At 44.7% G+C, this 13,671-nt stretch overlaps 1 protein-coding gene across 1 annotated transcript in view; it reads right to left on the reverse strand.

Annotated features, from left to right (window-relative positions):
* The window catches only part of LOC106144239 (5'-nucleotidase domain-containing protein 1-like), a 14,327-nt gene extending 1,163 nt beyond the window's left edge, over positions 1–13,164 (reverse strand). The window contains exons 1-5 of the mRNA XM_026787499.1: positions 12,760–13,164; positions 8,506–8,597; positions 5,826–5,897; positions 3,890–4,014; positions 736–815 (exon numbers count right to left, since the gene is read on the reverse strand). Of these exons, the coding sequence (XP_026643300.1) occupies positions 736–815; positions 3,890–4,014; positions 5,826–5,897; positions 8,506–8,597; positions 12,760–13,164 (774 nt within the window). The remainder of the gene's footprint in view (positions 1–735; positions 816–3,889; positions 4,015–5,825; positions 5,898–8,505; positions 8,598–12,759) is intronic.
* Between the last annotated feature and the right edge of the window lie 507 nt (positions 13,165–13,671).

Below are 13,671 nucleotides of genomic sequence, written 5' to 3' on the forward strand. Positions count from 1 at the left end.
TCAGTGTGATGGGGATACAGCTCAGTGTGATGGGCCATATACATCAGTGTGATGGGGATACAGCTCAGTGGTGGTGGGCCTATACGTCAGTGTGATGGGGATATACATAGGCCCCAGGTAAAATTCCTAGCACCCAAACAAAACAAAACCAACAATCTCTCCTGCTCAATAGAAACTTTCACAAATGCATGACTTAATTCTCATTTCAATAATAAGCCAATTAACTATGGTTTTAAAATACAATGGATGCAAAAAAAAGTAATGCAGGCATACAGACCAAGCTATATCCATAAACCTTCTATTTAAGTATAAATTGTCAAAACTAGAGATTTCATCTGAAAAGTCACAAAAGATGCTTCATTTTCCTGGTTTGATATTTCAAATACATAAAGATACATGTAAATTTTCTTAACTACCTGTACTTTTTTATCTGCTAATGAAAGCAAAAAAGTATTTGTCCAGAGCCTGTCTTCTGTTCCCTTTCTCTAGACCTTTACTCCCCCTACTGGAGAACTGGAGAAGAGGAGAACTTTTGCCTAATCAAACATTTTTTAAAGGGTACTGTTATTTAATTTTCCAAAAACATTTTTGACCAAATTCATCATGTTTGCTTCCTCAGTTACCTCTGAAACCATCCAAAGAAAACAGAGTGAGTTCTCAACTGAAAAGGGACATACAGTTAATGCCTCTTACTTATGACTAAATGCATTTGTTGAAACCCGAGTGCCCACTCACCTTTGTTAAGGAGTCCACCACCCTGGCACACAGAAGAGCCCCGGGCAGGTCAAAGTAGTTATCATAGAAGTAACACTTTCCTAGAACAAACAAGCAGAAAAGAATCAATGCCTCCTCCTCATGGAAAAGAGAGAAACTGCCTGAAGGGAGCCTGGATGTTTATCTATCTGAAAAGCCTGCACTTTATTTACCCTGTGTGTTGGAGGTGGGGCAAGTACATGTCGGCAAGTGGAGGTCAGATGACAGCTGGTGCCACTCCTCATACCATCTGTTTGTAAGACAGTGTCAGTCACTGGCCTGGGACTTGTCACGGAGGCCAGGCTGACTGGCCAGGGAACACCAGGATTCCACGTGTTTCCATCTCAAGCACTGGGATAACAAGTGTAGGTGGCACTGTGCCATGGTTTTTAAGTGAGAGTTCTGGCGATTGAACGTGGGTCTTCCTAGCTGTTTTAATGTTTTATTTGGGGGATGTTTTATTTGTGTTACACATATCCTTGATCAGTGCAGCACACATTGGCACTGTTAGCTGAATACAGAGAGAACTTTCCATAGCAATTTCAGTGAAAAGACCATTTCAATTCAAACTAGCATTGCTACAGGCTCTCTTTTTTCCAATTTTGAAGATTTATTTTGTTAATTTTATCTTTTTTTTTTAGTGTGTCTGAGTATTTAATCTGTATGTATATATGCACTACATGGGTGTCAGTGCCTGGTACCTGTTGGTGGCCAGTACAGGTGTCAGAGCCCTTGGAACTGGAGTTACTACACACAGAAAGCTGAAGCCAGGTCATGGGCTAGAATAAAGACTCTTAACTGCTGAGTCACCTCTCCGGTCCCAGCCTTATCTTTTGAGGAATGTTTAAGCTCTAATGACCTTAAAAGAAAGCTGAAACAGACATCTGCAAGTTAAGAATTTTATTAAAACACATCTCAATTGCAAAATAATATATAACCTCAAGACAATATATTATTATTATAAAATGCAATGTGAAGGAGTAACAATTTATTATTAATGCCACCAAATTCCAAAATAGCTAAATAATCTAACATTAGAGTCCCACGAAATTCTCCCTATTCACTGCCTGGACACCTGCGCTGATAAAGCCATGTAGAATACTGCACTCAACGTTTACGCCATTTCAGATGAATAGTAAAAGTTGAGACCAGCCAGGGTAATGACAGGAATAAAAATCCTGTCTTGTGAGTGTGTGGTGGTGTGGATCAGAAAATCTCAAGAGTATGGGGCAAGGGCATTCCAGGGTCTCCAGGGAGAAAAGGACTAAGGTTTATTATAGATGGTCTTGGGGCTAAATTAAATCCAAGCCCTTCCTTGGCACATGTGTAGCCTCTGGACACAACACTTCTGCTGGTCCAAGTCACCTCTGACTCTAGCTGTGCTGCTCAGCAGCATCGCATAGAAGGCGCTGGAGCCACATGGCCCAGGTGGTCAACAGGACGAACAAGCAAGTGAAGCAGACACCTCGATCTTCTTTCCCTCAGAAATCTCAGTGAAATCCAGAGCACGTTGCTCCCTATTCTTATAGTATTTAACTTTACCAACCATAGGCTTTGATTGCATTTTAATGTAAGCATCATCTAATTGCGTTTTGGAACCACTGGCCCTTTCTTCCCTCAGCCTTCTCTACACATACACAATTTTATTTGTAAGGAGAGAGAAGGCTCAGTGGTAAGACCAAGCACTGTTCATCCAGAGGACCAGAGTTCAGGTCCCAGCACTCATGGTGGTTCCAACAGAATACCTGCAACTCCAGCTCCAGGGGATCAGACACCCTCTCCTCTGGCCTCTGTGCATGCCTGCACTTGAAAGATTTTAAAAGGGACAGGCCTTCACTGTGTAGCTCAGCCTGACATCCCAGGCTCTGTACTCCTGGACGGCAACTGTGCCCAACAAACCAGATAAGATTGAGAACAATTCCAAAATCATCACCAAGATGCTGAAGCACCAGGAGCTGTCACTTCAAAGAAACAGTGCCCTCTGGTGGGAAAGTAGTGGACAAACAAGTCTGTCATAACTGGGCACCCGCTCTTTCTCATAGTCAGGAAATAGTTTACCTTTTAAAAAAATATTCCAGATTATGAATGAATTTCCAAAGGAAGCACTTAGCTATGAGCCTAGCTTTCCTTGGATGAGGGAATAACTTACTCAACAGGGCTTTTTGTCCCTGGGACTTGAATGTACAATTTGACACATACTAGGCACACTTTACCAGTGGGCGATAATCCCAGCCCAAGACTACAGTTATCATTACTTGGGAAGAAAGCACTCGGCTGAGATGCACAAAAGCATCCTCACCGAACTCTCAGGTTCTGTCTTTTTCTTACACACTTATTTTGTCAAAAATACTCATATCTTCTAATACTTTCAACTCACCAGAAAGACTTAAACGAACATGCCCCCCAAAAACAACTACCACAAGGCCACACAACAGTAGCAAATAAACATTAACTCTTTTCAGGCTACCAAATGTCTGAAGGGGAAGGGCGTGGCCTAACACTGCAGTGTGGGAGAAACAGCAGAGGGCTCGCGCAGAGAGAACAGAGAAGCAGCGTAATTGTAATGAGCACTTCCCGTCCATAAAAAGGGTTTTAACCACTCCAAACCAATCCACGCACACCTATGTCAGTAAAGAATTTCTGAAATATTGCTTCATGTTTCACTTTGGTAAAGGTCTTTACCCAGACCTGAGAAGACTGTATGGAATCGTTTTAAAATAAAAACCAGTGGCAGGACATAGGGCCGTCAGCAAGAAAGCAGGGTCCAGGACCACGGGAGTGGCAGGCAATGGGAATGAGAAGACCCGGAAGACAGAGAAACTGAGAATGGAGCATGGAACTGCTGCATAAAGCACACAGCCCAGCTAAGGGGTGTGTCATCTTCAGGGTAATCTTTTTACTCCAGAATAAATACGGGTAAAAGGACATTAAATGAAGCCTTCCGTATAGCAGTGAAAACACTGCTGACTCAATCAACACCAAGCAGAAACCACACACACCTGAAAAGTAAATACTACTGCCAAAGCCATTCCTCTGGACACTTTGCTTGGCTACAGGGCCGAGCTTCTTCTTTGTCTCCTTGCACTGCAGGTGGCAGTCCAAAAGTGAGGCAGAGTGGGTGGCAGAGGAGACCTACCTGAGCAGCAAGGGATGTCGACGCTCGAAGCACAGTGTTTGTCCGTCACACAGTGCCTCCAGTCCTTCTTGCCATAGGTCTCCGCCAGCGCCTCTGGAGTCATCATCCTGGTGCCGTGGCTTGCCCTGTTGGGGAGGACTGTAGTGTTGGCTGAAAGTTCCCATGATTGCCTTTGTGACAACACTGAGAATACTGATCCCCATCCCACTGGAGTTAACATAGCTTTGCTTTGGTTTTTTCTTAGACAGGAATGTGCCAAACAGAAGACACTGAAGAAATAGCTAGGTTCTGTGCTCAGAAATCTGCTTTTCCTTTACTAGAGCCTTGTCAGGGGACTCTCACCATGTAGATAAGTAGATAGTTGATATTTTAAATCGTTCATTACGAGAACATACAGTGTATTTCATTTTGGTGGGGAAATAATCTGAAGGGGAAAATGAAGAAATGAAGAAGAACTAAGAACACACATGGAGTTCTTTTCTTTAGAGGCTGAACCTTCAGAATACTGTGTCGAGAGAGGAGTCCGGCGGGCACACCTGAGTAGACCAGAATCTACTGCATAGGATGAAAGAAGTCATCAAGGGAAAAAAGTGTGCAAGAGAAACTTCAGGTTATTCAGAAGTTGAATTGAGAGCGACAGAGACTGGGCAGGCAGGCAGGCAGGCAGACAGGCAGATTTTAACAACTAGAGAATGAGTGAAGACTGCCAAGAACACCACTAAGCAAACCACAGATGTACAGGGTTAAAGGAAACTTATATAGTATTTGCATACAGATAAATACACTCCCTAGTTGCCTGAAAAAGAAATAGGAATATAAATTCCAAAATAAGAGATAAGGCCATACCTGCTCCTTTTAGAAGTACTTTAGAGGAGAGTCTGGGGGAAGTATGAAAGTACCCTGACTACAAAGTATCAAAAGTATCAAAAGTAGGAATAAAGGAGTCCTGTATTGAGTCTTCTTGTCACTGACCAGCTGGGTGTAATAGTAAAAGACACCTGCATGGCCATATTGCTGTGACTATACTATTAGCATGAGATGGGAAATAGATCTTTACTCCATGGTGCTTGCCTGCAGACTCAGTAGTGACAGCAGCTACTTACTGATTGTTTCCCATACCCTGGTCAACCCAAGAGGTCTGTGTGCACTCAAGAGAAGAGGAACAGGAAGGAAACCAAAGCGTGAGGCTGACAAGGTCCACAAGGAGCCTGCATAAGGGAAATAAGTATGGCCTAATGGGGTGTACACAGACCATGGCCTAATGAGGTATAAACGGACCATGGCCTAACGGGGTATACACAGACCATGACCTAACAGGGTGTACACAGACCATGGCTTAACAGGGTGTACACAGACCATGGCTTAACACGGGGTGTACACAGACCATGGCTTAACAAGGTGTATACAAACCATGGCCTAATAGGGTATACACAGACAGACCATGGCCTAATGCGATGTACAAAGACCATGGCCTAACAGGGTGTACACAGAACATGACCTAACAGGGTGTACACAAACCATGGCCTAACAGGGTGTACACAGACCATGGCCTAATGGGATATACACAGACCATGACCTAACAGGGTATACAGGTATACAAAGACCATGGCCTAATGGGGTATACAGAGACCATCAACTCCTACCCAGTACCCATCTGCACCTTCTTTAATCAAAGAGTCCCTGATACTATTCTAATTACCTAATAAAAGGCAAACAGCATAATATCTATGATCTTTTGAAAAAAGAAAAGGATAGGAAATGTCAAGGGGTATGTTATTTTCTACTACATTTCCTGAAACTATTTCTAAGAAGTTAAAAGTAGTATAGAGTGATACCTGTCATCTGATTGACTTAAATATTAACCGCATCTTGTGGCTTAAGGACTGTTTACTAGTACTAAAGGAGTGAGACGCTGACCACAATTCCATCAGGTTACCTGAGCACAGTGCCATCAGCTGCGAGTTTAATGAAGGTCCCATCTTCCAGATCCAACGCCAAACCCTTGCAACTAAAATAGAAAAGTCTGATTATCGACCGGCTCATATACTTCGTTAACCTCAGAGACAAAAATCTCCATTATTAAATGTTACAATGTGAAGAGATTTCCTCCTCACCTAAATGAAGAATATATTTCTCAATGAGAGAGAACATCCAGGAACGATAAAATTGAGTATCGCTGAAAAGCAGGCACATAAGGGAAATTGCCAGGGGAAGGAGTAGCATGTTCAGTTTATAAAGTCTTCAGGATTGTGTGTGTATGTGTGTGTGTGTGTATGTGTGTGTGTGTGTGTGTGTGTGTGTGTGTGTGAAAACAGACACAACTCAAAAGAGAAAATACAAAACGAAGATTCTGTACCTTGTTACTATATACAATAGTTTTCCATTATCTACAGCACATAGGAAGGTGGCATAGTTCAGCGGGTAAAAGTAGCTGTTGAGCAAAGCTGACAACCTGCGCTCAATCCCCAGATCCATGGTGGAAGAGAAAACAGACTCTTGAAAGTTGACCCCAGACCGTCACACATGTGTGCCTGTGCACATGCATGCACACACAAGATTAGAACAGATACAAACAGAAAGATGCACATGAATATCCACACACACTTACAACACACAAGCTAGCTACTTTGCCACGGTGTTTTCTGCACTATTTTGAAATGGCCTCCATATAGTTCTACTTAGAAAAACTTACCTTCTGGGCAAGGTATATTATTGAAAACCAGCAAAAGAAGGTCAAATACTAAGTTCTAGGGCTTTTTTGTTTTGTTTTTGTTTTTTGTTTTTTGAGACAAGGTCTCTCTGTAGCTGTCCTGGAACTAGCTCCTGTAGACCAGGCTGGCCTTGAACTCACAGAGATTCACCCGTCTCTGCCTCCCAAGTGCTGAGATTAAAGGCATATGCCACCACTGCCCGGCTCTAGGTTCTTTAATATAAAAACCTTGTAGGCTCTGGATAAAATGTATAGATTCTCTATTACGAATAGTAACAGTGAAGCAGCACAAGGGCTGACAAACAGCAAGGTTAAATGAACATAAAAGGGCTCTTGTGGGCATTATTTCGTTGCATTCACAGTAAAACTCCTAGAAACAATAATGTCACATGGTAAGAGCTTTCCATTCCTTCCCAGGACAGAAAGGACAGATCAAAAGACAAACAAATTTCAGAGGTATGCACAATGCATGATCGCTGTGCATGTATTTTTAATGATTATTAATTACAAACTAAATGGTCATTTTTTTAGTCTTAATTTGTGTGTATGTTTGTATACGTTTTCCTGTGTTCACACATGTGTGCCTGTGTGTAGAGGCAGCCAGAGGCTGACACCAGAATCCCTCCCATCTCTCCACCTTACTTTTCAACACAGTATTTCTCACTGAAGCTGGCTGGAGCTCACCAGTTGGTTAGGCGGACTGGACAGCAAGCTCCCAGGATCCTCCTGTCTCTGCCTCCCTAATGCTGCTGTTCTAGAGAAGCCACTGCACTCAGATCCATTCTTCTCTCCTTCCATGCCCCTTTCCCTTTTGAGAACTTTGTGTGTGTGTATGGTGTGCTTTGATCGTGCTCACCATTCCAACTGCTCCAAGTCTTCCCCCATCCTCTCTATCATTTCCTCCCAACTTCATCTGTATGGTTTTTGTTTTGTTGTTGTTGTTGCCCCAAGTCCACTATTTGTATGTGTAGAGGGCCATCTACTTGTAAACAGGTAGCTGCTCAGAGGTCCCATCTTTGAAGAAATCTGATTGTCCCTCTTCCCAGTCGCCATGCATTGTTAATAGCTAAGGGTGGGATGTGGTGTCCATCATCCTGCTCCATACTTGGTCTTACCGAGTTTGAGCTTACCCCGGATTTGTCACAACCTCTGTGAGTTCGTATCTGCAACCACCCTGTTGTGTACTGGAAAGTTCCCTTGTAGCCAATCATCACCTTTACCTCTTATAATCTTTCCTTCCTCCTTTTGCAATGATCCTTGGGAGGCACCGGCTCCTTTTCCTTACATGGGCTCTGAATCCACCTTCCCAGTCCTAATTTACTTTAAGAGACAAGGACTTTCTATGCTGCCCAGCTAACCCTGAATGGTATCCTCAGGCCTCAGGTGGCTGGCACTATATTCACACTAGCATGCATACCCTGCCACACCTGTCTAAACTGAACAATTTACATCGATTAAGGGTTTTCTTTTTCTTGTTTAAATGAATCATAAAGCAGGAAGGGAATGAACAATAAGAACGAGAAAGGAATATTTATTCAGATGGCCTAATTCAGCCACTTACTTAACATGCTGACTCCTCTTTCATGGGTCTGAATAACAAACTTTTTCCCATAGATGCAAATTTTAGCTTTTAATACTTCTCCTGTGACTGTCTGAAACTACATATAAATGTCCTAAAAGCAGTCACAAGCTGAGAGCTTACTTATTTATATTAAAGTCTAGACATGTTTCAAGTACAAGACTTTAACTCACTAAACACAAAACTTTTAGTATAGAAGTTATTCTGCCCTTTGACTCAGTTTTACATTTCACTGTCCACCTTCACAGAAGAGAAAGCGTTAAGATTTCATCAGCAACAATCATGAGTCACAGGAGATGGAGCGGCCAGAGGGGCTAGGGGACTTACCAGAAATCCCAGTCCTCGGGCGTCAGAGTGAGCAACTCCTTATCATACCCCTTCTCCTGGACTAAGAACTGAGCAAAGCTGGTGTAAATGAGCTGCAAATAAGGAAAGCACAAAGAGAGATCAACTCTAAAGTTCACTATTCACCCTTCATTTCATTCACCCGACAACCTAACGGAATCACTGATGGGGCTAGCAGCGGAGCAATGCACACAACTGTGACGTTCTGCCCTCCTTCCCAGGTGATTTGTCAGCCCCAAAGGGTCCCGAAACTATATCGCCAGTACACAACTATAAAACCAAAGGCAGGTATTAATCGGACACCCAGGTCCTAATGGGTTGGCACTCATCATTAAGACCCGACAATGCTCTGTAGCTACTAGACAGGCACCGGGACAGGTAAGCATGCTGGCCACTCTATCATATTCTCTCGCTTTGATCCATCAGTGCTACACAGGCCTGGGAGAGAGGAGACTCAGTGAGACACATCCGGCCAGGCAGATGAGTTAGGAGGAAACATGAAGCCTCCATCAGACACAAGGAGCCTCTCTTTTGTCTATGCAAAGAGAACAACTAAGCATGGAGTAGGGAAGCCTTTGGAAGCCAGCATAGGATAAACCAACACTGATTGTTGACAGACCTGAATCTCAACAGCTGCTGTTTTTCATCTAAATGCCTACATTTCACAAGCAGCCTAACGCTAAAGAGATGACTCAGTGGGTGAAGTGCGTGCTGCACAAACATGAGGACCCGAGTTCAGATCCCTGGCACCCATGTAAAATCTGGACACAGCACACACTTGTAACCCGAGCACTGGGGGGTGTCAGACAAAGGGGGTTCTCCAGAGCTCGCTGTTCAGCTAGTCCAGCTGAATCTGCGAGCCAAGTTCACTGATACAGCAGCACCACCTAGAAGATATGGCAGAGCTGGGGAATCTAGGGCCATGGAGAAGCAGGCACGTGTAGACAGGGGCCTGAGCTCTGCTGCAGCTAGGGTGGCAGGAGCTGGGTACTAGGAAATGAGAATGGAGAAAACAAAGACTCCCATCAAATAGAGCTGCCCTCTACCTAAAGCCGACTGGAAAACCTTAGTGTGACTCCTGCCTGGTGCAGTGTGATCCTCACCCGGGTTACACGATCTAGCAACAGTCCTGCATCATGCAGATGATTCAGAATGGATGCTGCCTCTTAAAGTCATTAGACTTTCAGGGAAGAGAGAGGCCCTGGTGGCTCCTATATGATTTTTTTGTTTCTCTCTTGAAACAGGAACTCATTATGTAGCCCTGGCTGGCCTGAAGCTAAAAGACCCACCTGCTTCGGCCTCTCTAATGCTGGGATTAAAAGGATATATACCCAGCTCCTACAGGATTCTTGAAGCCTAGGAACAACAGACAGGCAAAGTTCAAAGAATGTTTTTTTAAACGTACTGAGTCACACCAAGGTTCAAAGTAACTTCTGCGAACAGTAGAGAATATCTGTCATAATCCTGCCTGCTAAGTCTATTGCTAGCCTGGGGTTAACAGATGTGACGCTTATAGAGGTAAATTCAACAGAAGCATTAGTTATTGTTATCAGCCCTGGGCTAGTTATGCACCAAAACCACGACTGACGATAACCTCTGCCCTTTTCCACTGTATAAATATTCCTATCCTGCCAGCCCACAACACAGGTTTGGCCTCCACCAGAATCTGCCAAATAAAGATGAGGTCAATCCAAATGTTAGATTAATAGCAAATAGTTGGGTGGATTTTTTTTTTCTGATAAGCATGTTCCATGTAATAGTTTCGGTGTTCACAAAAACCAGGAATGCTTCTATAATTTGAAAGTCAGAACTTGGAGCCGGGCGATGGTGGCACACGCCTTTAATCCCAGCACTCGGGAGGCAGAGGCAGGAGGATCTCTGTGACTTCGAGACCAGCCTGGTCTACAGAGCTAGTTCCAGGACAGGTTCCAAAGCCACAGAGAAACCCTGTCTCGAAAAAAAAAAGAAGAAGAAGAAAAAAAAAAAAGAAAGTCAGAACTTCGTGTCCTGTGTTTTAATTTGCTAAACCTGGCAACCTTATAATCCTGCTGTGTTGGAAAATGAGGCAATGCCTCAAAATGGAAAGGTTTCAAATTAGTTGAGATTTCCAGCTTACAAAAACGAATCAGAAGACCTGGTAGGATGGAGCCCCTCTTGTTAACGCAGGAAAGACTGATGTGTGGCCACTCCTTCAGAATGGGCACACATTCTCAGTCCACATGCCCAAAGAACACAGGTGTCAGTGTCATGTCCTCTGGGATGCTGTTCCTGAGGTTCTGGCAGAAGGGACACACATCCGTCCATATTTGTACGACCCTATGACTTGATAAATGCCCTCACTGAGAAAATCCCGATTGCTCTACAAGCGTCTGCAGTTTCCACTTTCTGAACAACTGCCTCCGCTGTCCATTGCATGCTCCTTTCGCCCGTCACCTTCCAACTCCAACTCCATGTTCACTGAGACACTGTCTCAAAAGATAAGATGGAGAGCAGGAGAGGAAGACATCGTAACTTTCTGAGCCTGGTACACTCAGTACTAACGCTCAGGATGCAAAGAACCCTGACAATCAGTCTGATGCTAAGAAGACTGGGCCTCTGGGGGAGGATTCCAAAGATTAACTGTGAAACATTGAAACCTTATGGTTGAGTTAGTTTCTGTGGAAAACTAACGGTGGTGACATGATACACTTTATAGGTGGGAAGGGAAGGCTTCATGAGGGAACAGTACTCAACCTGAGAGCCCACATGAAGAAGAGGGACACTGAAGAACAGACAAGAGCCTAAAGAACAGGCAGTAGCACGTATCAAGACAGAAAAGACTGCCCTCCACCATGAGTATAGAAAAGAGCTTTACGCCATCTTTCTGCTAACAGGCGGCTACCTGTGTGTGGTTCATCTCTGTCCCTAACTACATCCCAGCGCCAACATGCTGGCAGACTTAGGATTTCTACAACAAACAATCTGAGCCTCACCAGGGTTTAGTTTTCAGTCTTTAAACTGCATCGAGATTCAAAATTCACAATAGAGTATCTTGTGGCTCTTATACTCTGGAATTTTTATGCCCATGCATCTATCAAATTGGCACTTAAACAACATTCCCCATAAACGATGTTGACTACAGGAAATACGAACGGGACAGGGATTTGAAAGGCATGAAAGGAACAAAAATAACACCCAAAGGTCTATGTGAAGGGGTAGCCAAAGGACCAAGACTTAACAAAATGCCTTCCAACTGTCACCATGAGGAAGGATGTGAGGTCTGTGTCACTGGCAAGAACAGTTCACCAGCAGGGAACTCACATTTGAAAAAAAAAAAAAAATCCTTAGGCAAAAAACACAGACCAGCGATTCAGAAGCCTCATTTTTGATTTTTGAGTACCTGGCCAACTGGAGCACTGGCAGGACCACACAGAACGGCCCTGGCTGTTCTCGGCACTAGGGATCCACACCTCGACCCAAATACTCTGGGTGCAACCATAACACACAATTGTTTTTTAACCAGGGACAAGCTCTCAGCACCACACATCCACTATCCACTTAATATAGGCAAGGGAAACTGAGAAGGAACCCAGGTTATTTCCCCAGCGTCACAGAGCCAGACACTTGGAGCTGGCTTCCCGAACTAGGTAATCTATCTGCAGTCTTGCTTAGGTCTTTCACTGTAATACTGTTAATTCTTCAGTTGCTTTTGAAACCAAAGGGTCAGAGGGTACCAGTCTAGGAACAAAGCCTTCAGGGTAGTGAGGGCCCAGATTCCATTGAGACTACAACTTTATTTAAAATGCACAGAGCAAGTAGTAGGTGCAAAATGAACGCTCGTTTTCTTCTTGGTAAAGGCAAGAGTGCGGCTAAGACTTTAATGACTTTTCGATCGGTGTTTTTCGCAATACTATTACACAATCTCTCCCTAAACGCAGCGTTTCAACTCTGACAGGTGATTACTTGGTCGTGCAACAGGAAAGATGCAGCCACACATTCTAGAAGTCCAAAACAAGTGGCTGTACCCACTCTGCTGGAGCGCAGAGGAGCAGGAAAGAAATACCAGGGCCTAGGATCAGCAAATGACACCCCAGACTCCCGACCCAGCCTTTCCAATGCCCTAAAAGCCGGCTCCCAAGCTCCATCTTGCGCTGTCTTCGGCCCCCGGTTTCTTCTTCAGTCCCTTCAGGGGCCTAAAACCACACTTCCGCCCAACGCCCCAGAGGCCGCGCGCCTGGTGTCACCCGCGCCACTCACCCGGGCGCTCTCGGGCAGGTTATAGCGGCACAGCGTGTGGTCAAGGTCGAAGCCCACCACGTCGCAGGCGGCCAGGGAGAAGTGCTGAGCCATGGCTGCGCAGCGGAGGGTTCCGAGACCGGAAGACTGGAAGAACTTGGCGAAATTGCCGAGACCCGACAACCCAGGATCGCACGGAGGAGGCGGAGCGGGATGGGCCCTGAAGGGGCGGGGCCTTACTGGACAGCCGAGCCGGACGGGCGGGGCATGGTCTGCCAGGGCGGGGCCGTCCAAGGAGCGGGGCCTAAACTCCAGCGACTCGAGGGCGGCCGCGCCCCAGGCCCCGCCCCTCCCGCCGCACAGGTCTGCGGCCCGCCCACCTTCTGCTACGCGGCTTTTCTGCAGGCTCCTGCAAGCCGCCTCCATGGCTTGCTTCCGGTGGAGCCAGTACTCCCTGAGCTGAATTGTCTGTCTAGGACCCTACTAGCAAATATCACTTGCTTAAGGTTATTCAGAACTAACCGGAACGCCTGATCATCTTTCAGGCACCACACAACTAAGCGATCCTAGTGTATCTTTATTCTTGAGTGTGGAATAGTGTGAGATAAAGAAAACATTATGCGCAAATAGCAAAAAGTAATCCAATTGTGTCAAAGGATGCCAGAGACGTTTAGCTCTTCCAGCCTCTGTGTGTGAAAAATTAGTATATTAAGATTTTTACCTCATAGCCCTTCATTTAAAAGAAAAAACACATATCTATTGTCTTTATATTGTTTCTCTAAATTTAAAAGAGCGCTTCATCTAATGAGAAAGAACAATCGATATAATATAATGATACAACTGATTGAGAATTACATTTAAGTCCCACAGGTACTCTTAGGAGGTGGCTAGACCAATTAAGGGATTAATTTAGCCCGATAGACAGTGCAGTTG

The sequence above is a fragment of the Microtus ochrogaster genome, linkage group LG9, assembly GCF_000317375.1.
Source record: "Microtus ochrogaster isolate Prairie Vole_2 linkage group LG9, MicOch1.0, whole genome shotgun sequence".
Lineage (NCBI taxonomy): Eukaryota > Metazoa > Chordata > Mammalia > Rodentia > Cricetidae > Microtus > Microtus ochrogaster.